Raw genomic sequence first — 24,971 nt, 5'->3', positions numbered from 1 at the left:
AGAAAATCGGTCCGCAGTTAGGATCCACCGGGCGTGGACCCCGACCCTCTGCTCGCCTGCGCGCCAGCCAGAGGCGTCCGCGTGTGGCGCGGATGTAGCTCCCATCCTGCGGCCTCAAAGGCCCCCGCGCGCGAGTGGCTGGCTCCCTGAAGAGTCCCCACGCTCCGGGACCCGAACCAGAGGGTTCCGGGACGCCCGGGGGTCAGGCAGCTCTGGCCGTGCCTCCTCCCCAGCCGGAGCCGCGGAGCTCCTGCGACTTCCCTGGCGGAACCGCGCCCAGTCTCCCCCGCCACAGTCGGGGGGCCCCGGGCGCCGCGGAGCTCGGGCTGCGGACCACGGTGGGCACGTGGGCTCGGCCGCAGCGCTGCGCCAGGCACCGGCGCCCCGGCACAGCCCCTGCCGGTGGGGAGAGGGATCCTCCCCCCCGTCTACTTTGCACCAGTCCGAGGGAATTTGCGGTCGGTGACGCGCATCCTTAAGCGAGCCACCTGCAGCGCGGGGCGCGCCGCTGAGGGCGGCATCGCAGGGCTGCGCCGGCGCGGCCTGGGGACCCCGGGCTCGGGAGGCCATGCCGGCGTTGGCGCGCCTCGGCGGCCGGCTGCCGCTGCTCGGTAAGGCCCCGCTCGCCCGCTCGAGCCCCCGCGGCCCCCGGCCCCCACCCCGCGCGGGGACCGGGCGCGCGCCTCCTCCGTCCCCGCCGCCGCGCGCCTCCCCGCCCCGCTCCTTCCCTCGCTCCCGCGCCCCTCCCCTCTTTCGCGCCCTCCAGGCTCGCCCAGAACCCGCCCGCGGCCCCGGCCTGGCCCACCCCGCGTCCTCCTCCCCCTCCTCTCGCGTCGCCGCTCCGACTCGGGCCGCGGTACCCACCGGCGGCCGCGACCCCGCAGGCGGCCTCGCCGAAACGCTGCCCGGGGCTGCGGCCGCCCCGCCCGCCTCTCTGGCTGCCCGCTCGGCCCGCGCGCCCGGGTAGTGGGCCGGCAGCCCGAGTCTGCGGCCCCGAGCTGGGCGCCGGGGTCCGGGACCTCGCCTGCACCGACCCCGGCTACCGTAGACTCCTGGGTGCCGTCTTTAACTCTTCTTTTGAGGTTTTGATTTAGGGAGTGAACTCTGATGGGAAGATGCGCCCGCGTTCTCCCCCAAAGCGAGTCATCTCGGGTAACGACCCCCTACCCGCCGAATGTCGGTTGGATCAATGAATAGTTACTTTGGAAATATTATGCAAACGGGGTTTACATCTTAAAATACTAGCTACCCCCTCCTCCTGTACTCGATTTTTATCCCGGCATTAAACCCCAAGGGGCTTTTCAAGGACTCAGCTGACTGTTCCCAAATATTCTGGGTAGCACAGTTGTTACTGGAAAAAAAAAACAAACCACCCTTTAGATCCAGTTCATCTATTTGGAAAAAACGAGAGGGTTGATTTGCGTTGAGGGTGAAGGAGACAGAGTCTTGGGAGCCAGGGAGGCTCTAGGTCCCGGTCCTAGTTCTGCAGCCTTGGGGGACCAGCCCTCACTGTCCCTGGCCCCGGCATTGTGCTCTGTCCAGTGAAGGAGTCTGGCTGGGACTCCTCCAGCCCCAAAATTCTCGCAGTCTTTCTTGAATCCTCTGTGGTTCATAAAATATTTGCAGTATGGACGTGCAGGAATTATTTCCAATAGATTTTGTTTCAAATAATTCAGAATTATAGATTTAAAAAATGTAACAGAAGGGGGAAAAGAGTGGAAAAACATCTTGCATTTCCTAAACATCTTTGTTAATTGGGAAATATGTACATTTCAAATGTATGGTACAATATGTTTTTCAGAGTCTGTTACAAAAAGTTAGCTTTCTGTTATGTATAACATTAGCAGTAAGTGGATTTTTCAGCAGCATACAAAGGCTTTCGGAAAGTATAAACATCAGTACATGAAACTATAGTTAAGCTGCATTGAATTCTTTTATATTTAGGGACAATCTCAGAAATTCCTACATCTCTCTCCAGATTATTCTAAATTAGGTATAATTCACATAGAGCAAATATGCACACATCTTAATAGCACAACTCCATTAGTGTTTGTGTAACCGCGTAATCATCCGATCAAGACACAGAGCACTTCTAACTCCGCCCCCTCTCAGATTATACCCCCCAAAGGTAGCCACTATTCTGACTTCTGATACCATGGTTTTGCCTGTTTTTTGAACTTCGTGTAAACCAAATCATTATGTTTTTTTTTAATGTCCAGCTTTTTTCACTCAACGTTGTGATTATGAGATCCAACCTTGTTCTTAGCAGTGTTGTTGTTTTTCCCATTGCTAGGTGCTATTCCTTAGTATGAATAGATTATACAATTTAATTATCCATTGTTGTTGAAGAACATTTTGATTGTCTCCAATTTTGTGTAATGAAACGCAACACAGCTGTGAATATTCTTTTACATGTTTTGGGGGGACAGAAACACCCATTTCTCTTTGATACCCTCAGGTCTAATTCCTAGATTATAAGGGAAGGCATATGTCCGTTTTGGTAGGTACTGTCAAACAGTTTTCCAAAGTGGTTTTACCAATTTACATTCCCACTAGCAGTGTATGGGAGCTCCGGTTCTTCACATCTTTGCCAATCCTTGCTATTACAGATTTTCTTGAATGAAGAAACACAAAGTGAGAAGCTTAAAAGTGAGGACTTTAAATGTTTAAAAGCTTTACATTCCTTGAATTTTTGGACGCCATCCCCATTTCCCTTATATTGTAAGCTCTACCTTTCATAAATAATGATGAGGTGTTCTAAGTAGTATTTAAAGAATGGACACATGCTCTCCATGGCCTTAGCTGCATTCTGTGCTGATCGTGGCTGGGAGGAGGATTTCAGTGTTTCAGTAACTGACAACTGTTTCTCTCATTAGTGTCAGAAAATTCCATTCAGAGCTTTGACCTACACATTTTAGTTGGCATCCTTTGCCCTTGCTGCTTGTCTTACTATTTGCCTTCTTGTGAGCTGGTAGCCTACAGGGGACCGATTCAGGAGGAGGGGGAGGGAAGGGATGCTATGCAAAGATTGGTTTGAATTGGATGGGACACCGGACTTGGTGACCTGGTGTTAAGGTCCCCTTCGATCCTAAAAGTCTTGGTTCTAATTGTTACCATCACACAAATTTAGATTTGGCCATTCATTTCTTCTTGGGTACTTCACGTGGATCTGTAGTAAATTATCCTCTTAGGTTTAATTATGAACTACTTGGCTCTACTTTTTATAACTAAAAAGACAGTTTCATTAATTCTCAGTTATCAGTAAAGATTTTGTTGGTGGTGTTATTGACGTCTCCTGTTGTTTGACTGAAAAAAGTCAGGTAATGACGAGATATTAATTGTGGGGGAGGAAGACTGACTTATATTCCAGGGAAGACTTAAGAAAGAAGAAGAGGAAGCCTGCATGAGAAAGAATTTTTTTATTTGACTAACTTTTATTGAATACCTATTTCAGTGCTAGGCGCGTGGGGGTACAAAGATGAAAGAGATGGGGAGGGGAGAACTTACATATAAATAGTTAAGTCCGTTCTATTTTAAACATGCGTGGTCATCGCCTTTCCCCAAGAACACATTTCAGCACAGAGCTTGCTTTCAGTGAGTTAAACCTTCCAACACGTTTATCGTGATCGCTAAATATCTGTGGATGGAAAACAGCATGCTTCAGCGAAGGAAGCTTTGACCAGGTCACAACAGGAATCCCAGGGCTGTCGTCCCCTAAAACTACTTAAACATGGATGTACTGTGTTCAACGGTTGTGGGAAAGCAACGGCTCTTCCATTTAAAATAAAACAAATGGGTTGTTCCAGGGTGCAACATGGCCCCCCCTTTTTTTTTTTAGGTCCTAGGAAGAAGTAATTTTCCAAATGGTTCTTGGAACAAATTTGTGGACTGCATTTTACTCCCCAGGGAGTATCCCTGCTCAGCTGAGAAGTCCACGGGAGAGCTCAGCTTCATGACTTTCTCCACAATTCTTTTTATTCCCCTCAGCTGGTCATTCTCTAATGAAACTCACAAAGCAATGTGACAAGAGCCCTTACCAGTCAGTGTTCAAGATTGCTATCTTGCTGGATCCCCAAGTAGCCGCCAGATATTGCCTTAATCTTTGGGTCAAGATTCTGATTTGGGCAAAAAAGCAAATAATCTCAAAAGTATGGTATCTTATCATTTTTCTTGATTTTGAAAGGGATATTGGAGAGGACAGGAATAAGAATTTGCAGAGGGGAAATTGAGGGGCTGAAAATTCGCTTGGCCTGCTTTGTAATTTGCTGAGCTTGGTCTCGCCACTATGCTCCCTCCTTTATTCACTCTGAAATAGCAAAGTCTTGTGAATCTCACAGGAGATGGTTTGCCTGAATAGAGCTTTTGGTTTTCATCAGATGACTTTGTGATCTTAGTATTTTTCCATCAAGATTGCTAAAAAAGCCTTAGCTACTTCTTAGTTAGGTAGCCATGGTTGTGTGGCCAAAGGTTTTTCTGTCTTTTGGGGGTCTGTGAGCTTTACACATAAGTGATTGAATTACCCCTGTGGCTGGAACTCTTTGTAGAACTCTGATGGTCGTTAGTTGGAATCACGCAATTCTGTTCGATGGGTCCCAACACATGGAGAGGAAAGTTAAAAATAATATAAAGTACACACACAGTGTTCTTTTGTGGCTAGAGGAATTGCATAAGATCCTAAAAGAGGAACTATTGTTATTTTTTAGGTTAAACAGTAAAAATATTTTTTCACTGCTGTCATTGTAAGTCAATTGGTAGCCAAGAAACGTCCATAAAATTATTTACAGTCTACTTTAAAACAGGCTATTGTCATCATTTCTTTAAACCATTGTGTTTTGATTTGAAGATATCCACGGAATTCAGTCTTCAACTGCTTTGCTATTTGAGTTACGATGTTCCCAATGTGAGGGATTCAGTTCTTGGAAGTGATGCAGATGAATGTGTCAGGACTAGCTACACAGTTAGGAAACATGAATTCTTTATTCTGACAGGGAATGCCTCTACACTTAAGTTCCTCATCTGAGAAAAGGAGATAAGCAGTGTCTGACTCCTTCATCAGATAATACCTGTAAAGTGCAGCTGCTTCCCTGGTTAGGCAGGTGCTTTGCAGAAGAAAGAGTCAGGATTTAGAGTCACGGGATTTTCCTCCTTGCCTTCTTAGACCCTTGGGAGCACCGTGTAGTCCAGTAGGTGCCAGACAGTCCTGGTTCCTGCTCGGTCTAATGTTAGGGGCGTTGGTGGGAAAGGGTAGGCATGTAAAAGGAAAAGGCATGTAAAAGGAAAATCGCAGAGTAATTTTAGAAATAAGCACCGAGGCTGAGCCTCTAATGCAGACTGAGAAAATAAGGCAAGACCTCCAACAGGAGGTGAGGCCAGACCCTTGATTAGAAAGGTAAGACTTGATAGGGAAAGGGGAGGATCAGGACATTCCAGGCAAATAGGACAGTGAGGAAAATGGTACAGAGGTGATTAACACAGGGTAGACGGAAACTGTAATTCCATCCTGGTTACTGAGGCACAATGTCTGAGGATAGGGGAACCCTCATTTAAAAAGTTGTGAGGGTCTTCCCTGGTGGCGCAGTGGTTGAGAATCTGCCTGCCAGTGCAGGGGACACGGGTTCAATCCCTGGTCCGGGAAGATCCCACATGCCGCGGAGCAACTAAGCCCGTGAGCCACAACTACTGAGCCCGCGCTCCTAGAGCCCGTGCTCCGCAACAAGGGAAGCCACCGCAATGAGAAGCCCACGCACCGCAACGAAGAGTAGCCCCCGCTCGCCACAACTAGAGAAAGCCCGTGCGCAGCAACGAAGACCCAATGCAGCCAAAGATAAATAAATAAATAAGTAAATATTAAAAAAAATAAGTTGTGACTTAGAAAATTGAAGCCTGTTCAATGGGTAGCTTTCTTAAAAAAAAATTCAGGGTTACCAGAGGCTCCGTGTGTGATGTGTAAGGAGTGTTTTAGTGATGTGATAAAGGACTTGGATATTATCATGTGGTCCAAGAGTCTCTGGATGGAATTCAGGGGGTCCGTTGCATCCTTCACGGGGTGTGTGTGTATGTGTGTGTGAAGGTTAATTGCTTTCATCAGATTTTTCAGTGGGATTCGTGATTCAAATGGTAAGGACCAGTGCTGTAGTTTGTCGACGGGTTTGAGGGAGATGCTCGATGTGTATTTTAGAACGACATTTTTGGGGTCTGTGTCAAGGATGCGTGTCAGGCAGACAGGAACATGGCAGGGAACATGGCAGCTAGGAAGCTGTTGGCAGTAGTCCAGGCCAGAGACAAACAAGGACTGGAATTAGGGCAATGGTAATAGAGATGCAGAGCTGCGGAGAGATTTGGGGATTATCAGGAGGTTAAAACGTCAAGGTTTGGCAGCTGCCTGGATGATGGGAAGTAGTGGGGAGGGAGGAGTCGAAAATGACTTCTGGGTTTCTGGACTTGGTGACAGTGGGTGTGCTGGCACTGTCGGGGTGGGGGTGGGGAGGGAGTAGGTTTAGGAAGGAAAACAGGGAGTTCAGTCTGAGAGTAAGGTTCCTGGGGGCCACCCAGACATACAGCCATACACACAGGAGGTATGAATGTGGAACTCCTGAGCAAATAGACTGTGGTTAAAATCATGGGAATTTACAGAGAAAGAGCATAGACTGACTGGCAAGGATGAGAGCTCCCCAGGTCTAAGGAAGAACACACAATCTCTGGATCTTTCTTGTGACCAGCCCCATCCTGAGGCTACAGAGGGGCCCCACCCTAAACTGCCTTGTTAGCATAAACTCTGGAGTGCCCAGAAGGGGTCCCTTATGATTAACAACAGACACTCCTATCCCTCAGGGAATTCCAAGGATTTTTAGGAGCTTTGTGGAATCAGGACTAAGACCAGATATATTCATTATACCATCCGGTCTGCTGCCCTCTTTTACCAAGTGAGGAAAGTGGGGCCCAAAGAGGTTAAACGACTTGCTGAAATCCAGGGTTATCACAGCAGGTAACTCAAAGCTGGACTTGGAACTCAGATCTTCAAGTCTTACCCGGTTCTCTGCCTCACAGCAGACTTGACTTGGAGGATTTGACAGTGAGGTGTCCTGACATTCTCTGATTTGTTTTATAATGTCTAAAACCATCACTTTTTCAGTGGAGTAGACTTTACTTTTACCTAAAATTTTATTTTAGATGGGTGCCAAATTTCTTTCTCCACTTATCCCCCTACCACCCCTCAGGAGCTCTCTTCCGATTCTAAAGTTGTCCTTGGACTTCCCTGGTGGGCCAGTGGTTAAGACTCCAGGCTTCCACTGCAGGGAGCACGGGTTCGATCCCTGGTCAGGGAAGTTCCGCATGCTGCGCGGTGTGACAAGAAAATAAAACAAACAAACAAATGAAGTTGTCCTCATTGCTCAGGATATGTTTGGAACGAGACTCTGGGAAGTGCTACCAGGGTTTTGGAACGGATTCTCAGAAAGAGCCTTCATATCAATGGGGGCAAATTCTTCCTCTGGCTTTTTAAAAAGTCAGATTTATTGAGGTATACTTTTCATGTAACAAACTTTACCCTTTTTACTGTATGGCTCTATGAGTTTAACCAACGCATACAGTCACATAACTACCACCACTATCAAGACAGAGAACATTTCCATTTCCCCCAGAACTGCCCTTATGCCCCTTTGTAGTCAACCCTGATGCCCATCCCCAACCCCGGCAACTAGTTATCTCTTTTTTTGTCCCTATCATTTTCCCCAAATTTTCCAGAATGTCATGTAAGTGGGATTTTACAGTATATATAGACTTTTGAGTCTGTTTCTTTCACATAGTGTAATTATTTGAGATTAATCCATGTTGTTATGTATATCGGATCCTTTTTCCTTTCTATTGCTGTGTAGTATTCCATGGTATGGATGTGCAAAGTTTGTTTATCCACTAACCAGCTGAAGTTCATGAGTTTGCTTCTAGTTTCTGGCCATTATGAAAAAAGCCGCTATAAATATTTGAACATAAGTCTTGGTGTGAGCATAGGTTTTCATTTCTCTTGGGTACATATCTTAGGAGTGGTGTTGCATCACTGGAATGTATGCTAAGTGAATATTCAGCTATACGAGAAGGTGCTAGCTTTTCAAAGTGCATGTACAGTTGCTCAAAATCATTGTCGTAACTTGGTATGGTCAGTTTTTTTGGTTTTGTTTTTGAACATCTCTAACAGGTGTAGCAACATGTCATTGTGGTTTAAATTTGCATTTCCCTAATGATGTTGATCACCTTTTTGTGTGCTTAATTGCCATGCTATGTTTTGTGTGATGAAGTGTCTCCTAAAGTCTTTTGCCTGTTTTTTATCAGGTTGTTTGTTTTGAAAATATTTTCTCCCATCCTGTGGCTTGTCTTTTCATTTTTTTAACTGTGTCCTTTGAAGAACAGAAGTTATTAGTTTTGATGAAGTCCACTAGTGGAGAAATATTAGCTCTATACTAAACACTGCTCTGGTCTCACCTAACCAAGCTTAAAAGCAAGACTTGAAGGGATCAAGTGTTTACAGTGAACTTAACTACATCTCAGAAAAAAGTTCAAGAATATTTAGCAGAACACAGAAATATCCGACAGCAGGTAAAATTCACAATGTCTGGCATCTTGTTACAAATTAACAGACAAACAAAAGATAAAAATTCAACCCATAATAAGGAGAAAACTCAAATATCCAAAGGAGACCCATAAATGGCATAGAATATAGAATTACTAGACAAGAACATTAAAATAGTTGTTATAACTATATTCCTTGTGTTCCTGAAGCTAGAGGAAAGCTTGTACGTGTTAAGTAGGGAAATAGCAAATACGAAAAAAATCACACAAATTAAACTTCCAGAGGTAAAAACTAAAATTATACTGGTTGGGGTTAATAGATTAGATACTGCAGAAGAAAAGATTGGTGAACTTGAAGACACAGCAATAGAAACTATCCAAAATGAACAGAGAAAATAGTCAAAGTAAAATGAACAGAGAATCAACGAGCTACATGAGGACTTCAGTTGGTCAAACATACATGTAAGTCTGCCGTATGAATGTATCTGTTTTCTCTGGATGCATTTAAGATTTTCCCAGACAATAGCAAAAAGGAGCATGAAGACTTTCTTTAATGAGTCCCAAATAGGGGCTTTGTTGAAAGTGGCTACTTGCTATGACAAAATACTATAGGTTCTCTAAAAGAGGTTGATTTTTTTAAAGTTGGTTGGCACATTCAATTTTGTCTTTAAAGTACTAGTGACCTCTCATTCTTGTCTGGATTCCTTCTCAGCCAAAAAATCCTTTTGTTGGCAAATATTCAACAAGCCTGATACCTTGTGTAATACGAAACATTACACGTATACAATGGGACAGTTATGTGTGTTGTGATGAAAAAGTGATTCAGGATATACATGATTAAGAACACGTGTCATTACTAGCAACGATAAAAAAAAAAGATTTTCTCTTTATCATTGGCTTTCAATAACTTGATTATAATGTACCTTTTGTAGTTTTCTTCCTGGTTCATGCACTTGGGTTTTGTTGGGCTTCTATCATTTGCATCAGATGTAGAAAGAATTTTCTCCATTATTTCATCAAATATTTTCTTCTGTCCTCCTTTCCCCCATTCTCTCCAAGAACTCTAATTACATGTATATTTGACCACCCAAAGGGAGTAAAATAGAAGACTTTAAAAAAATGTTTAAATTGTTAAGATAATTGATTACTTACAGCAAAAATAATATCAGTGATTTTGGGGGGGTTTAAAACTTATGTGGAAGTACGCTGTATGACAGCAATAGCACAAAGCCTAAAGAGGGATGAAATGGAAATGTACTATTGTAAGTATATACTGATACTATTGTATTCTGATACCATATATGAGGTGATATAAGAGCAGTTAGAAGTAGACTACGTTAAGATAAAGACATATACTCTAAACCTCAAAGCAGCTACTACAATAAAAAAAGCAAAGCATTATAGGTGATGATCCCAGAAAGGAGATGATGTGGAACCATAAAAAATACTCAATTCTTCCCAAAGGAGGCAGAAAAACAGGAAAAGGGGAAAAAAGAACAGATGGACAAATAGAAAACAAAGAATAATATGGTAGATTTAAACCTAAGCGTATCAATAATGTCATTAAGTAATCTACATATCACAATTAAAAGGCAGAGGTAGTCAGATTTTATTAAAAAGAAACAAAAAAAAAAAGCAAGACCCAACTATAATGTTCTTAAATGAAACCAGACTTGGATAGGAAGACACAAATAGGTTAAAAGTGGAAGGACAGGGGAAAAAATTGCATATGCTAACACTAATCAAAAGAAAACTGGAGAAGCTAAAATGCTAGACAGTATATTTCAGAGCAAAGAATATTACTAGGGACGGAAAGTCATTTCATAATGCTATAAGGCTTGATTTATCAAGAGGACATAAAAATCCTAAACATTTATGTATCTAATAACAGAGCTTGAAAATACATGGATCAAAATTTGATTGAATTGCAAGGAGAAATGAACAAATCCATAATTAAATTCAGAGAGTTCTACACTCCTTCAATAATCGATAGAAGAAAGAGAAATAAAGCATTAAGATGTAGAAGCCTTGAACAACAGTATCAACCAACTTGACCTAATTTTCTTTAAAGAATTTTCTTTAAAGAATACTTAACAGCTGAATATAGGTTCTTTTCAGTTGCATGCAATACACATCAATTTAGACCATAAAACAAGCTTCCATAAATTTTATTCCTTTATTTATTTATTTTTATTTTTAAAAATTAATTAATTTATTTATTTTTATTTTGGGCTGTATTGAGTCTTCGTTGCTGCACACAAGCTTTTTCTCTAGTTGCGGCAAGCGGGGGCTACTCTTTGTTGCGGTGCGGGGCTTCTCATTGCAGTGGAGCAAGGGCTCTAGGCACGCGGGCTTCAGTAGTTGTGGCACACGGGCTCAGTAGTTGTGGCTCACAGACTCTAGAGGTCAGGCTCAGTAGTTGTGGTGCATGAGCTTAGTTGCTCCGTGGCATGTGGGATCTTCCCGGACCAGGGCTCGAACCTGTGTCCCCTGCATTGGCAGGCAGATTCTTAACCACTGTGCCACCAGGGAAGTCCCCATAAATTTTAAAAGATTCAAGACATACAAATGGTATTAAATTAGAAATTAATAACAAAGATAAATGGAAAATCCTTAAATATTTGGAAACTAAATAACGCATTTCTAAATAATACATGAGTCAAAGAAGAGAACAAAAGATAAGTGAAAATGTATATTGAACTAAATGAAATGCAATTTATCAGAATTTGTGGGATGTCTCTAAAGGAGTACTTAAGAGGAAATGTATTGCATTAAATTATTAGTTATTAAATGATTAGCAGCATTAAATTATATTGCTATAAATTACTAGAAAAGAATAAAGATCTCAAATCAGTGATCTCAAATCTAAGCACAAGCAAGAGGGGAAAAAGAACAAGTTAAACCCCATGTAAGGGACTTCCCTGGCAGTCCAGTGGTTAAGAATCTGTGCTACCACTGCAGGGGGCATGGGTTCGATCCTTGGTTGGGGAACTAAGATTCCTCTTAGCGTGTGGTACAACCAAAAAAAAAAAAAATCATGTAAGAAACAAAGGAAGCACACATGATCAGAGTGAAAATCAATTAAATAGAGAAAAAGGGAGAAAATCAGTGCAGCCAAGAGCAATAAAATATCAATAAAATTGCTAAACCTCTCTAGCCAAATCGATCAGAGGGAAAAAGGACACAAATTTCTAATAGCAGGAGTAAGAGAGGCAACACCACTACAGAATCTATAGATATTCAAAGGATAATATGGAAATATTATTAACAACTTTATACTTCGACAACTTAACGTTTAATGGAAAAAATTCCTTGCAAGACACATACTACCAAAGCTATCCAGGAAAAATTGATAACCTAAATAATGCTATGTCTGTTAATAAATTGAATTTGTGGTTAAAATATTCCCACAATGAAAATTACTGGATTACTTCACTGGGGAATCTACCAAGTATTTAAAGAGGAAATAATACCAATACTGCACAGATTCTTCCAGAAAATTGAAGAGAAGATAATACTTCTCAACACATTCTATGAGGCCAGCTTTACTTTGATACCAAAACCAGAAAAAGACATTACAAGCAAAAAAACCTGCAGACCAATAATTGCCATGAAAATAAATGCGAAAATTCTTAGCAACACTTTAGCAAATTGAATTCAACAGTGTATACATGGGCTTCCCTGCTGGCGCAGCGGTTGAGAGTCTGCCTGCTGATGCAGGGGACACGGGTTTGTGCCCCGGTCCGGGAAGATCCCACATGCTGCAGGGCGGCTGGGCCCATGAGCCATGGCCGCTGAGCCTTTGCCCACAATGGTGAGAGGCCCGCGTACTGCAGAAAAAACCAAAAAAACAGTATATACAAAAGATAATATATCATGTCTAATCAGTGTTTATTCCAGGAAGTCAAGGTTGGTTAATATTTGCAAATGAATCAATGTAGTTCACCATATTCACAGAATAAAAAAAAAGCCATTAAAAAACAAAAACAAACCTGTATGATTATCTCAATAGATACAGAAGAAGCCTTTGACAAAATTTAACAAAATTTTGACAAAATTGACAAAATTTAACATCCCTTCCTGATAAAATTTCCCAGCAAACTAGGAATAGAAATGATTCTCCTCAAACTAAGTAAAGGTATCTATGAAAAACACTTAGCTAACATCATACTTAACATCAAATGACTAAGTATTTTATCCTAAGATTAGAAATAAGGCAAGAATATCGATTCTTACTACCTCTTTTCAACATTGTACTGGAGATTGTAGCCAGTGTAATAAGGCAAGGAAAAGGCATCCATATTGGAAAGGTAGACGTAAAACTGTCTATTTGCAGGTGACATTAATCATATACATATAAAATCCTATGGAACCTACAAAAAAGTAACGATAACTAATAAACAAATTCTGTAAGTTTGCGTGTTACAGGTTTAGTGTAGAAAAATAAATTGTGCTTCTGTAACAATCAGAAATTGAAGTGAAAAATATAAAACAGCACAAAAATATGAAATAGGGATAAAGATAGACAAGATCTGTACGCTGAAAACTCCAAAACGTTGCTAAGAGAAATTAAAGGAGCCCTAAATAAAGGATATATACAATGTTTATGTACGGTATGACTCAATATTGCTAAAATGGCAGTTTTGCCCAAATCAATCTAATGATTCGATACAATTCCTGTCAAAATCCCTGCAGAACTTTTTGCAGAAATTGACAAGCTTATTCTAAAATTCATATGGAAATGAAAGAGGCCTAGAATACCCAAAACAACTTTGAAAAAAAGAACAAAGTTTGAATATTAATAATACTTGATTTCAGGGTTTATTATAAAGCAATAATAAGACTGCGAAAAAAAAAAAAGAAAAAAAAAAAAAAGACAATGCGGAATTGGCCCCAAGATAGACAAATAGATCAGTGGAAAAGTATAGGAATTCCAGCAATAAATCAGAAATATGCGATCAATTTATTTTTGATGGAAGTTTAGAGGCAATTCAATGGAGAAATCATAATCTTTCACTATATGGTGCTGAAACAATTAGATACTCATTTGCAGATACAGTCATATGAACAACTTTGATTCATGTATCATACCATATAAAAAGTTTACTCAAAATGGATCACAGACCTAAATTTAAAACTAAAATGTAAATGTAAAAACCTACATGTAAAACCTAAAAGTGTAAAACTCCTAGGGGAAAATCTTTCTAACCTTATATTGGACCAGGATTTTTTTAGTTACAAAACCAAAAGCATAATCCATAAAAGAAAAACTGATACATTGGACATCTTCAAGATCGAGTTTCAGGTCTTCAAAAGACGTGTCACAGGTTCGTAGCAAATATTTGTCAATTACCTATCTGATGAAGGACTTGTATCCAGAATATACATTTTTTAAAAACTCGACGATGACTGTGAAGGAAGCTCCTGAACTCACCTCCTGCCATGGACACACCAAATCTACGGCTACACATGGAACAGTTCCTTCTGAAGGAAATCCGGAAACCAGCTAAGCAACTCTTACACATCAGGCAAATGAGAAAAAAAAAAAAAATTGAAATGGATAGAAAAGACTGAGACACAATCTTGCCATAAGTCCAGCCCCCAGCACAGCAACATGCAGTTGGTAAGGAACTCACAACTTTAATTTTCTCCCTGAGGAGCGAAGGGTTTGGACCCGGCATCTAGTGTTCCTACTATTAGGACTTCCATCTGAGGGACAGGCCCCCAAAACACCTGGCTCTGAAGCCAGTGGGGCTTATGTCCATGAGACCCACCAGAATCTAGCAAACAAAGAAACAGTTTGTAAAGGTTTGCAAGGACTCATTTTGACTATACCTGAGGCTCTGGGCCGAGGTAACAGACATAAACGTCCTTCTCCCAGTTTCTTCCTTAAAGAGGCCTGTTTTTTTAAAAAAAAATTTTATTGAAGTATATAGTTGGTTTACAATGTTGTATTAGTTTCTAGTGTACAGCAAAGTGATTCAGTTATACCTGTAAGTATATACATATTCTTTTTCAAATTTTTTTCCATTATAGGTTATTGCAAGGTAATGAATGCAGTTCCCTCTACTATACAGTAGGACCTTGTCATTTATCTGTTTTATATATAGTAGTATATATCTGTTAATCCCAAGCTCCTAATGTATCCGTGCCCCTCCTTCCCCTTTGGTAACCGTGAGTTTGTTTTCTATGTCTGTGAGTCTGTTTCTGTTTTGTAAATAAGTTCATTTGTATCATACTTTTAGATTCCACATATAAGTCATATCATATGATATTTGTCTTTCTCTGACTTACTTCACTTAGTATGATAATCTCTAGGTCCATCCATGTTGTTGCAAATGGCATTATTTCATTCTTCTTTATGGCTGAGAAATAGTCCATTGTATATACGTACCACGTCTTCTTTATCCACTCATCTGTCAGTGGACACTTAGGTTGCTTCCATGTCTTGGCTGTTGTGAATAGTGCTGCTATGAACATTGGGGTGCATGTATCTTTTTGAATTATAGTTTTGTCCAGATATGTGCCCAGGAGTGGGATAGCTGGATCGTATGGTAGCTGTATTTTTAAGTTGTTTTTTTTTTTAGCTGCTCCACTCAGTTTGCGGGATCTTAGCTCCTTGACCAGGGATAGAACCCAGGCCCCCCGGCAGTGGAAACATGGAGTCCTAACCACTGGACCACCAGGGAATTCCCTCTGTTTTTAGTTTTTTAAGGAACCTCCATACTGTTCTCCATAGTGGCTGTATCAATTTACATTCCCACCAACAGTGCAAGAGGGTTCCCTTTTCTCCTCACCCTCTCCAGCATTTATTATTTGTAGACTCTTTGATGATGGCCATTCTGACTAGTGTGAGGTAATACCTCATTGTGGTTTTGATTTGCATTTCTCTAATAATTAGCAATGTTGAGCATATTTTCATGTGCCTGTTGGCCATCTGTATGTCTTCTTTGGAGAAATGTCTATTTAAGTCTTCTCCCATTTTTTGATTGGGTTGTTTGTTTTTAAAGAGGCCTACTTTCAACCTGAGGGTCAGACTCCTAATTTAACATACATCTAGGAACTGACTGCAATTCTGCCTGAGACTGGGGAGGCTGGAAGCACCATCTACACGTCCCCCCTCTGATATCTCTCTGAAAGGAGCTTTTGCACATATCAGAACCCTGGCCTTTGTGACTGCCATGCAGAGGATACACCCCCTTGATCTGGTGGCCAGCAGGTCTTGCATTTGTGGGCCCCGCTGGACCGTAGCAAACAAAGAAACAGTTATTAACTGGCTATCCCTTATGGCTCAGTGCAGAGAGAGCAGACAGAAACACTAGCTCCCATTCTCTCCCTGAAAGAGGTCTGCTTGCCACTGCCTGAACATCCAGCTTCCCATCGCTGTGCATCTAGGTGCTGACTGAGATCCTCCCCTTTGGTACACTGACAAGTCATGGTACCCCCTCACTACTGGGAGACAATAAGCACAAAGAAGGCAATTTGAGAGACAACCAAGAGCTAAGCCTGGGCTGAAAGATAAGATTTATCTTCTACAAGAGACCACTCTGTGAATACTGGGAGGATATGCTGTTTTATCTAATTCACAGAAACCAACATGGAGAATTAGGGGAAATGAAGAAAGAAAGGAGTGTGTTCCAAACAGAAGAACAAGATAAAACTCCAGAAACAAACCCCAGTGAAATGGAGATAAGTGATTTACCTGTAAAGAGTTCAAAATAATGGTCATAAAGATGCTCACTGAGGTCAGGAAAACAATGCATGAATAAAGTAAGAATTTGCATGGAGAGAGAGAGAGTTTAAGAAAGTACTAAACAGGGCTTCCCTGGTGGCGCAGTGGTTGAGAGTCCGCCTGCCGGAAGCAGGGGACACGGGTTCGTGCCCCGGTCCGGGAGGATCCCACATACCGCGGAGCGGCTGGGCCCGTGAGCCATGGCCGCTGAGCCTGCGGGTCTGGAGCCTGTGCTCCGCGGCGGGAGACGCCACAACAGTGAGAGGCCCGCGTACCACAAAAAAAAAAAAAAAAATCAGTGATCACAGATCATCATAACAAATTAATAATAACAAAAAAGTTTGAAATATTGTGAGAATTACCAAAATGTGACACAAAGACATGAAGTGAGCAGACGCCGTTGGAAAAAATGGCTGTGATAGACTTGCTCAAGGCAGGGTTGCCACACCCTTATTAAAAATGCAACATCTGTGAAGCACAATAAAGCAAAGTGCAATAAAACAAGGTATGTCTCTACTATGAACAATTATATACCAACCAAATGGACAGCCTAGAATAAATGAATAAACTTCTAAGAACATACAACCTACCAAGACCAAATCATGAAGAAACAGAAAATTTGAACAGAATTACTAGTAAGGAGATTGAATCAGTAAAAAAAAAAAATAAAGCTCCCAGAGAAAATCCAGGAGCAGATGACTTCACTGATGAATTCTAACAAACATTTAAAGGAGAATTGTTTCAATCCTCTCAAACTCTTCTAAAAAATAGAAGAGCTGGGAACACTTCCAAACTCATCTTATGAGGTCAGCATTACCCTAACACCAAAACCAGAAAAGGACACGACAAGAAAAGAAAATTACAGGCCAATATCCCTGAACATAGATGCAAAAATCCTCAAGGAAATGTTAGCAATCTAAATTCAACAATACATGAAAAGGATCATATACCATCATCAAGTGGGTTTTATTCCACAAATGCAAGGATGGCTCACCATCTGCAAATCAGTCAATATGATACACCACATTAACAAAATGAAGGATAAAAATTACATGATCCTCTCAAGAGATGCAGAAAAAGCATTTGATAAAATTCAACATCCACTTATGACAAAAACTCTCAACAAAGCGGGTATAGAGGGAATGTACCTCAACATAATAAGGCCATATATTAAAAGTTCACAGCTAACATCATACTCAATGGTGAAAGCTGAATGCTTCTCCTCTAAGATCAGGAACAAGACAAGGATGCCCACTTTTGCTACCTTTATTCAACATAGTACTGGAAGTCCTAGCCAGAGCAATGAGGCAAGAAAAGTAAATAAAAGACATCCAAATCAGAAAGAAAGGAGTAAACCTGACTCTATTTGCATATAACATGATATTATAGATAGAAAACTGTAAAGACTCCACCAAAAACCTGTTAGAACTAATCAACAAATTCAGTAAAGTTGTAGGATACAAAATCAATATAAAAAAATCAGTTGTGGTTCTATTCTGTGGTTGTTAGAATCTATGTGGTTCTAACAACAAACTGTCAGAAAAAGAAAACAATCCCACTTACAATTGCATCATAAAGAATAAAATACCTAGGAATAAATAACCGAGGAGGAGAAAAATCTCTACACTGAAAAGTATAAGACATTGATGAAAGAAAATGACTAAGATACAAATAAATGGAAAGAATTTATGTCTTCATGGATTGGCAGAATTAATATTGTTAAAATGTCCATATCATTTAAAGCAATATATAGATTCAAGGCAATCTCTATCAAAATTCAAATGGCACTTTTCACAGAAATAGAAAAAAAAAAACCCTAAAATTTGTATGACACATAAAAGACACTAAATAGGACCACATCACACTGAAAGCTTTTGCACAGCCAAGGAAGCTATCAACAAAATGAAAAGGTGACCTATGGAATAGGAGGAAATATTCACAAATCATGTATCCAACATATATAAAGAACTCATACAACTCAATAGCAAAAAAAGACCCAGCTAGTCTGGTTAAAAAATGGGCAGAGGAAGTGGACAGACGTTTTTTTTAGAAGACCCTCAAATGACCAACAGGTAGATGAAAGGCGCTCAACATCACTAATCATTAGTGAAATGTAAATCAAACCCATAATGAGGGAATTTGCTGGCCATCCAGTGGTTAGGACGCCACACTTTCACTGCCAAGGGCGCAGGTTCAATCCCTGGTTGGGGAACTAGGATCCTGCATGCCGCATGGCCAAAAAAAAAAAAAAAAACCAACCACAATGAGGTATTACCTCACACCTGTTAGAATGACTGTCATTAAAAAGACAAAAGATAATGAGTGTTGGTGAGGATGTGGACAAAAGGGAATCCTTGTGCACTGTTGAAGGGAATATAAAACGGTATGGCTACTATGGAAATCAGTATAGAGGTTCCTCAAAAAATTAAAAATAACAGTACCATATAATCCAGGAATTCTACTTCTGGGTGTATATCTGAAGGAAACAAAATCAGTATCTCAAAGAGATGTCTTCAGCCCCATGTTTATTGCAGCATTATTTACAGTAACCAAGACATGGAAACAACTTAAGTGTCCATTGATGGATGACTGAATAAAGAAAATATGGTGTATACAGTTGACCTTTGAACAACGTGGAGGTTAGGGGCGCCGACTCCATGTGCGGTTGAAAATCCGAGTCTAACTTTTGTCTCCCCCAAAACTTAACTGCTAATAGCCTACTGTTAACCAGAAGCCTTACTGATAACATAAACAGTTCATTAAGACATCTTTTGTATGTTATATGTATTACACATGGTATTCTTAAAGTAAACTTAGCATAAAGAAAATGCTATTAAGAAAATTATAAGTAAAATAAAATACATTTACGGTACTATACTGTATTTAACAGTGCTGTAAGTTTCCATTGCCTGTTTACATGATGAATCATCTGTCAGCACCTACATCAATATTGTCTTACATGTTACAAAACACTGTAGGTGTTATATGTATTACTAACACTACACATCAAAAATGAAAAGATGGGAAAGTCCCTGGCAGTCCAGTGGTTAGGACTTGGTGCTGTCACTGCCGTGGGCCTGAGTTCAATCCCTGGTCAGGGAACTAAGATCCTGCAAACTGTGTGGTGAGCCAAAATAATAATGAAAAAGAAATTCGTATTTACTTATAACGATTCCTGCACTGATAATGAAGAAGCAACAATATGACTGCGTTATGATAGCTTAGTGTTAAGTGATATGATTGCTCTTCATGTTAGCCTAGTCTGTTTATATATATACTTTTATAATTTTTAAAAATATTTATTTGGCTGCACTGGGTCTTAGTTGCAGCAGGCGGGCTCCTTAGTTGCGTCTCACCGGCTCCTTAGTTGTGGCATGCAAACTCTTAGTTGTGGCATGCATGTGGGATCTAGTTCCCTGACCAGGTATCGAACCCAGACACCATGCATTGGGAGCATGGCGTCTTAACTACTGCTCCACCAGGGAACTCCCTAGCCTATATATTAATGAATGAATCGGTATAAAAATGTTATGGCATACAGCATTACAGTCATGTTCGTAATACAATATCGCAAAAATTGTTATTTTTTTACAAAACCACTTACCTGTGGTGACAGACTGATATGCAATTTCTCCAATTACAGTAGAGAGGCATACAGTATGGTAATGTAATGCTTTGAAAGCAAAATTATAAAACAGTAAGAAAACTAAACATTATTAATTTTATATTAAATATCACTCACCTTATGCCTACATAAGGATAGGCTATCCACTTCAATACAAGTCTTGCACACAATGGTCTACACCAGGGGTCCTCAACCCTGGGCTGCACAGAGGAAGTGAGTGGCGGGCAAGGGAGCGAAGCTTCATCTGTATTTACAGCCGCTCCCCATAGCTCGCATTACTGCCTGAGCTCCACCTCCTGTCAAATAGGCAGCAGCATTAGATTATCGTAGGAGCGGCAACCCAAACCCTACTGTGAACTGTGCCTGCGAGGAATCTAGGTTGCTCGCTCCTTCTGAGAATCTAATGCCTGATGATCTGAGGTGGAGCTGAGGCGGTGATGCTAGCGCTGGGGAGCTGCTGCAGATACAGATTCTCGTTAGCAGAGAGGTTTGACTGCACAGAGACCATAATAAACAATTGCTTGCAGACTCATATCGAAACCCTATCAGTGAATGGCAAGTGAAAACAAGCTCAGGGCTCCCACTCATTCTGCATTATGATGAGTTGTATAATTATTTCATTATATATTGCAATGTAATGTACAATAAATGTAATGTGCTCAAATTATCCCTCAACCATCCCTCCCCCTCCCTGCCCGTGGTCCATGTCTTCCACGAAATTGTCTTCCACGAAACTGGTCCCTAGTGCCAAAAAGGTTGGGGACCACTGGTCTACATGATGAATACGTAGGTGATGATGATGATGGTGACACAAAAACATCTCATACAGTTAGATTTTCACACGAAGATACACACATACACAGGAGATAAGTTTATTAACTGTAGGACACGATGATGATTTACTCTTTGTTAAGTAGAAGCAGATCATCATCAAGGTCTTCATCCTTGTCGTCTTCACGTTGAGTAGGCTGAGGAGGAGAGAGAGGAGGAGAGGTTGGTCTTGCTGTCTCAGGAGTAGCAGAGCCGGGAGAGGTAGGCACCCTTGGTGTAATTTTACAGAAATACATCGTAATTTATCTCTGACATTTTTGCTTCTTGTCTCTAAAAATGTTTCTATATGGTGCCAACCCTTCTTCCACCATTTGCTTTAGTTTCAGTGCTTGTATCATAGAAGGATCCATGTCATAAAAGAAGTCAAAAGCAGTGCTGAATAACTGGAACTCTCCTGCCAGATTGTTCCGTGTCAATTTGGTTTCTGTCACTGCTTCTTCTGTGTCTTCTACCTCATCGTGCGGCTCTGGTTGGAAGCGCTCGTCTCCATCAGATCCTCTTCTGGGAATTCCTCGGGCATGGTGCCTATTAGCTCTTGACTTTCTCCAAGATCCATATCTTAAAACCCTTCACCTCCCACCTCATTTGCCATGTCCACATCTCTTTCATGATTTCCTCGGTTGGCTCTGTTGTAAAGTCAGACACACAACATCTAGACACAGTTTTCTCTAGCAGGAATTTATTGTTTCAGGCTTGATGGCTTTCACGGCTTTTTCTCTAACAATGATGGCATTTTCAGTGGTGCAATCTTTCCAGACTTTCATGATGTTCTCTCTGTTGGTGTTCTCTTCCATAGCGTTGACGATCCTTTCCATAGAGTACTGTGTGTAATGAGCCTTAAGGGTCCTTATGACCCCCCAGTCTAGAGGCTGAATTAGATATTTGGGGGCAAGTAGACTACTTCAGCGCCTTCAGTGTTGAACTCATGGGGCTCTGGGTGGCTAGGGGTGTTGCCCAGTATCAAAAGAACCCAAGGCTGTCCCTTATGGGCAAGGTACTTTTTGTCTTCAGGGACAAAGCATCGATGAAACCAATCCAGAAAAAGTTACTCATTGTCCAGACCTCCTTGTACAACCAAAAGACAGCTTGTGTTTGTCTTTTCCCTTCAAGGCTAGTTAGCAGCTTTACGGGTACGGGCAGTCCCGATCATAGATCTGTTGCTGAACCCAAGTTGGTGTGCCCGATTCCCGATGAGCCCCCATATATTTTATGCATTCATGACATACCTAAGTTTTTCTTATTTTTCAGTATTTTTAGGCTATGCAGTCCGTCTGCGAGGTTTTTCAAATTGTCACAAATCTCCCAAAATTTTTCCAAATATTTATTGAACAAAATCCATGTGTAAGTGGACCTGTGTAGTTCAAACCCACGTTGTCCAAGGGTCAACTGTATATATACAATATTATTCAACCATAGAAAAGAAATAAATCCTGCCATTTGTGACAACATGAATGCCCTTTCAGGGCATTATGTTGAGTGAAATAAGTCAGGCAAATTCTGTATAATCTCACTTATATGTGGAATCTGAAAAAAAAAAAAAAAAAACCAAACTCAGAAACAGAGAAGAGACTGGTGTTTGCCAGAGGTGGGGGTAGGGAGTGGGAGAAATGAGTGAAGGTGGTCAGGAGGTACAGACTTCCAGTTATAACATAAATAAGTTCTGGGGATGTAATGTCCAAGATGGTGACTATAGTTACCAATACAGGTTCCCCCACTATCTGAAAATAGAGCATTCCTGTGAAACCTTTTGCGAGCTCAGATTGTGTAAAGTGAAGAAGCTATTAACTTAGGGACACATCTTGCAAACAGATACACAGAATAAATGGAGATAAAGCACAGATGCTCACAGACACAGTACAAAGCTATGATGGCTTGATGGTGAGATGCTGAGTGTAGTTTCTGGGGAAAGAGCTTGGCAGTTCCACTCTCCTTGCTTGGGGTTCAAGCCACCCCTATGAGAGCTCGCTACCGAACAAACTCTGATGCTATTTTTGCTTTTCACCTTTTTTCATAAAAGCAAAAATCCTCTTCAGATTTCTTTCAGTTAGTGAAAACAGGTGCTAATGCAGGTCTTTTGTAAAAGTGAAGTGGCGTAAAGTGAACTTTCAAAAAGTGGGGGCTACCTGGACTCTATTATATATTTGAAAGTTGCTAAGAGAGACCTTTATTTAATTATTTATTTGTTTATTTATTCTTTTATTGGAGTATAACTGCTTTACAATGTTGTGTTAGTTTCTGCTGTACAATGAAGTGAATCAGCTCTATGTATACATATATCCCCTCCCTCTTGGACCTCCCTCCCACCCTCCCCCCATCCCCCCCATCTAGGTCGTCACTGAGCACCGACCTAATCTTCCTGTGCTTTATAGCATGTTCCTGCTAGCTATCTATTTCACAAATGGTAGTGTATTTATATCACTCCTAATCTCCCAATTCATCCCACCCTCCCCTTGCCCACTGTGTCCACATGTCCATTCTCTACATCTACGTCTCTATTCCTGCCCCTCAAATAGGTTCATCTGTACCGTTTTTCTAGATTCCACATATATGCATTAATATATGATATTTGTTTTTCTCTTTCTGGCTTACTTCACTCTGTATGACAGACTCTAGGTCCATCCACATCTTGAGAGTAGATCTTCAAAGTTCTCATCACAGGAAAAAACTTTAGTAACTGTGTGAGCTGATGGATGTTAACTGAACTTATCGTGGTACTCGTATTACAATAAATACATATATCTAATTGTGATGTTGTACACCTGAAACTAATACAGTGTTATATATCAACAATATCTCAATAAAACTGGGGGGGGCGCCTCTCAAAACTCAATAATAAGAAGATAAACAACCCAATTTTAAAAGGCAAAAGATGCAACAGACATACTACCAAAGAATATATAGGATGTCATACAAGCATCTGAAAGGATGCAAATGCAAATTAAAACCATGATGAGACATAATATGCCTCTTGGAATGGCTAAAATTAAAAATTCTCATCCTACCAAGCATTGGTGAGGACATGGTACAGCTAATTCTCATACACTCCAATAGGAATATAAAGTGATACACCCTCTTTGGAGAACGGTTGGTACTTACTTAAAAAGTGACACAGACACCTCCCACAGGAGCGAGGTATGCCACTCCTTGGTATTTATTCAAGGAATCTGAACTCATACATCCAAACCACGACTTTTATACCAATGTTCATAGCAACTATATTTGTAAGATGCCCAAAGTAGAAACAATCCAAATTCTATCAACAGGTGGATGAATTGAAATGTTGCGTTGTATCTATATAATAGACTCTACTCCCCAGCAACTAAAGGGAATGAACTGCTGATAATAGGCGCACCTTGTTTTACTCATTTTGCTATATTGTGCTTCACAGATATTGCATTTTTTATAAACTGAAGTGTTGTGAAAACCCTGCCTCGAGTGAGTCCGTCGGCGCCATTTTTCCAAAAGTATTTGCTTACTTTGTGTCTCTGTGTCACATATTGGTAATTCTCACAATATTTCAATTATTCAATAATTATTTAAATTATTATTATATTTGATATGGTGGTCTGTGATCAGTGATCTTTGATGTGACTACTACAATTCACTGAAGGCTCAGATGATGGTTAGCATTTTTTAGCAAGAGTGTATTTTTTTTTAAGAGTGTATTTTTTTTTTAAGAGTGTATTTTTTGATTAAGGTACGTACATTGTTTTCTTAGGTATAATGCTATTGCACACTTAGCAGACTACAATATAGTGTAAACATAATGTTTATATGCACCAGGAAACCATAAAGAAGAAAAAAAATGGCTGGTATACAAATAATCAGTTCCTCAGCTGCACTAGCCTCACTTCAAATGCTTAATGCTAAATGCAGCTAAGGACCACCCTCTTGAACAGCGCTAAGGAATATTTCCATCATGCAGAAAGTTCCCTTGGAAAACACTGCTCTAAGGACCTCCACTCCTGATTGATAGTAAGACTTACCTTTTATGAAATTATATTTCCTACACACTTTCCTGTTGGCCACTTTCCCTTGATTACATTTTTCTTAAAAAAATATTTATTTTTATTTTTGGCTGCGTTGGGTCTTCATTGCTGCTGCGCGCGGGCTTTCTCTAGTTGTGGTGAGCGGGGGCTACTCTTTGTTGCGGTGCGCGGGCTTCTCATTGTGGTGGCTTCTCTTGGTGCGGACCACGGGCTCTAGGTGCGTGGGCTTCAG

At 40.9% G+C, this 24,971-nt stretch overlaps 1 protein-coding gene across 1 annotated transcript in view; it reads left to right on the top strand.

Moving 5' to 3' along the window:
* The first annotated feature begins 236 nt into the window (after positions 1-236).
* The window catches only part of FLT3 (fms related receptor tyrosine kinase 3), a 75,820-nt gene continuing 51,085 nt past the window's right edge, over positions 237-24,971 (top strand). The window contains exon 1 of the mRNA XM_079902862.1: positions 237-611. Coding sequence (XP_079758988.1) covers positions 569-611 — 43 coding nt within the window. The 5' untranslated portion in view covers positions 237-568. The remainder of the gene's footprint in view (positions 612-24,971) is intronic.

This window comes from Stenella coeruleoalba (assembly GCF_951394435.1).
Source record: "Stenella coeruleoalba genome assembly, chromosome: 18".
Lineage (NCBI taxonomy): Eukaryota > Metazoa > Chordata > Mammalia > Artiodactyla > Delphinidae > Stenella > Stenella coeruleoalba.
Note: the sequence above shows the minus strand (reverse complement) of the source record. Positions and strands in the feature narration are given on the sequence as shown.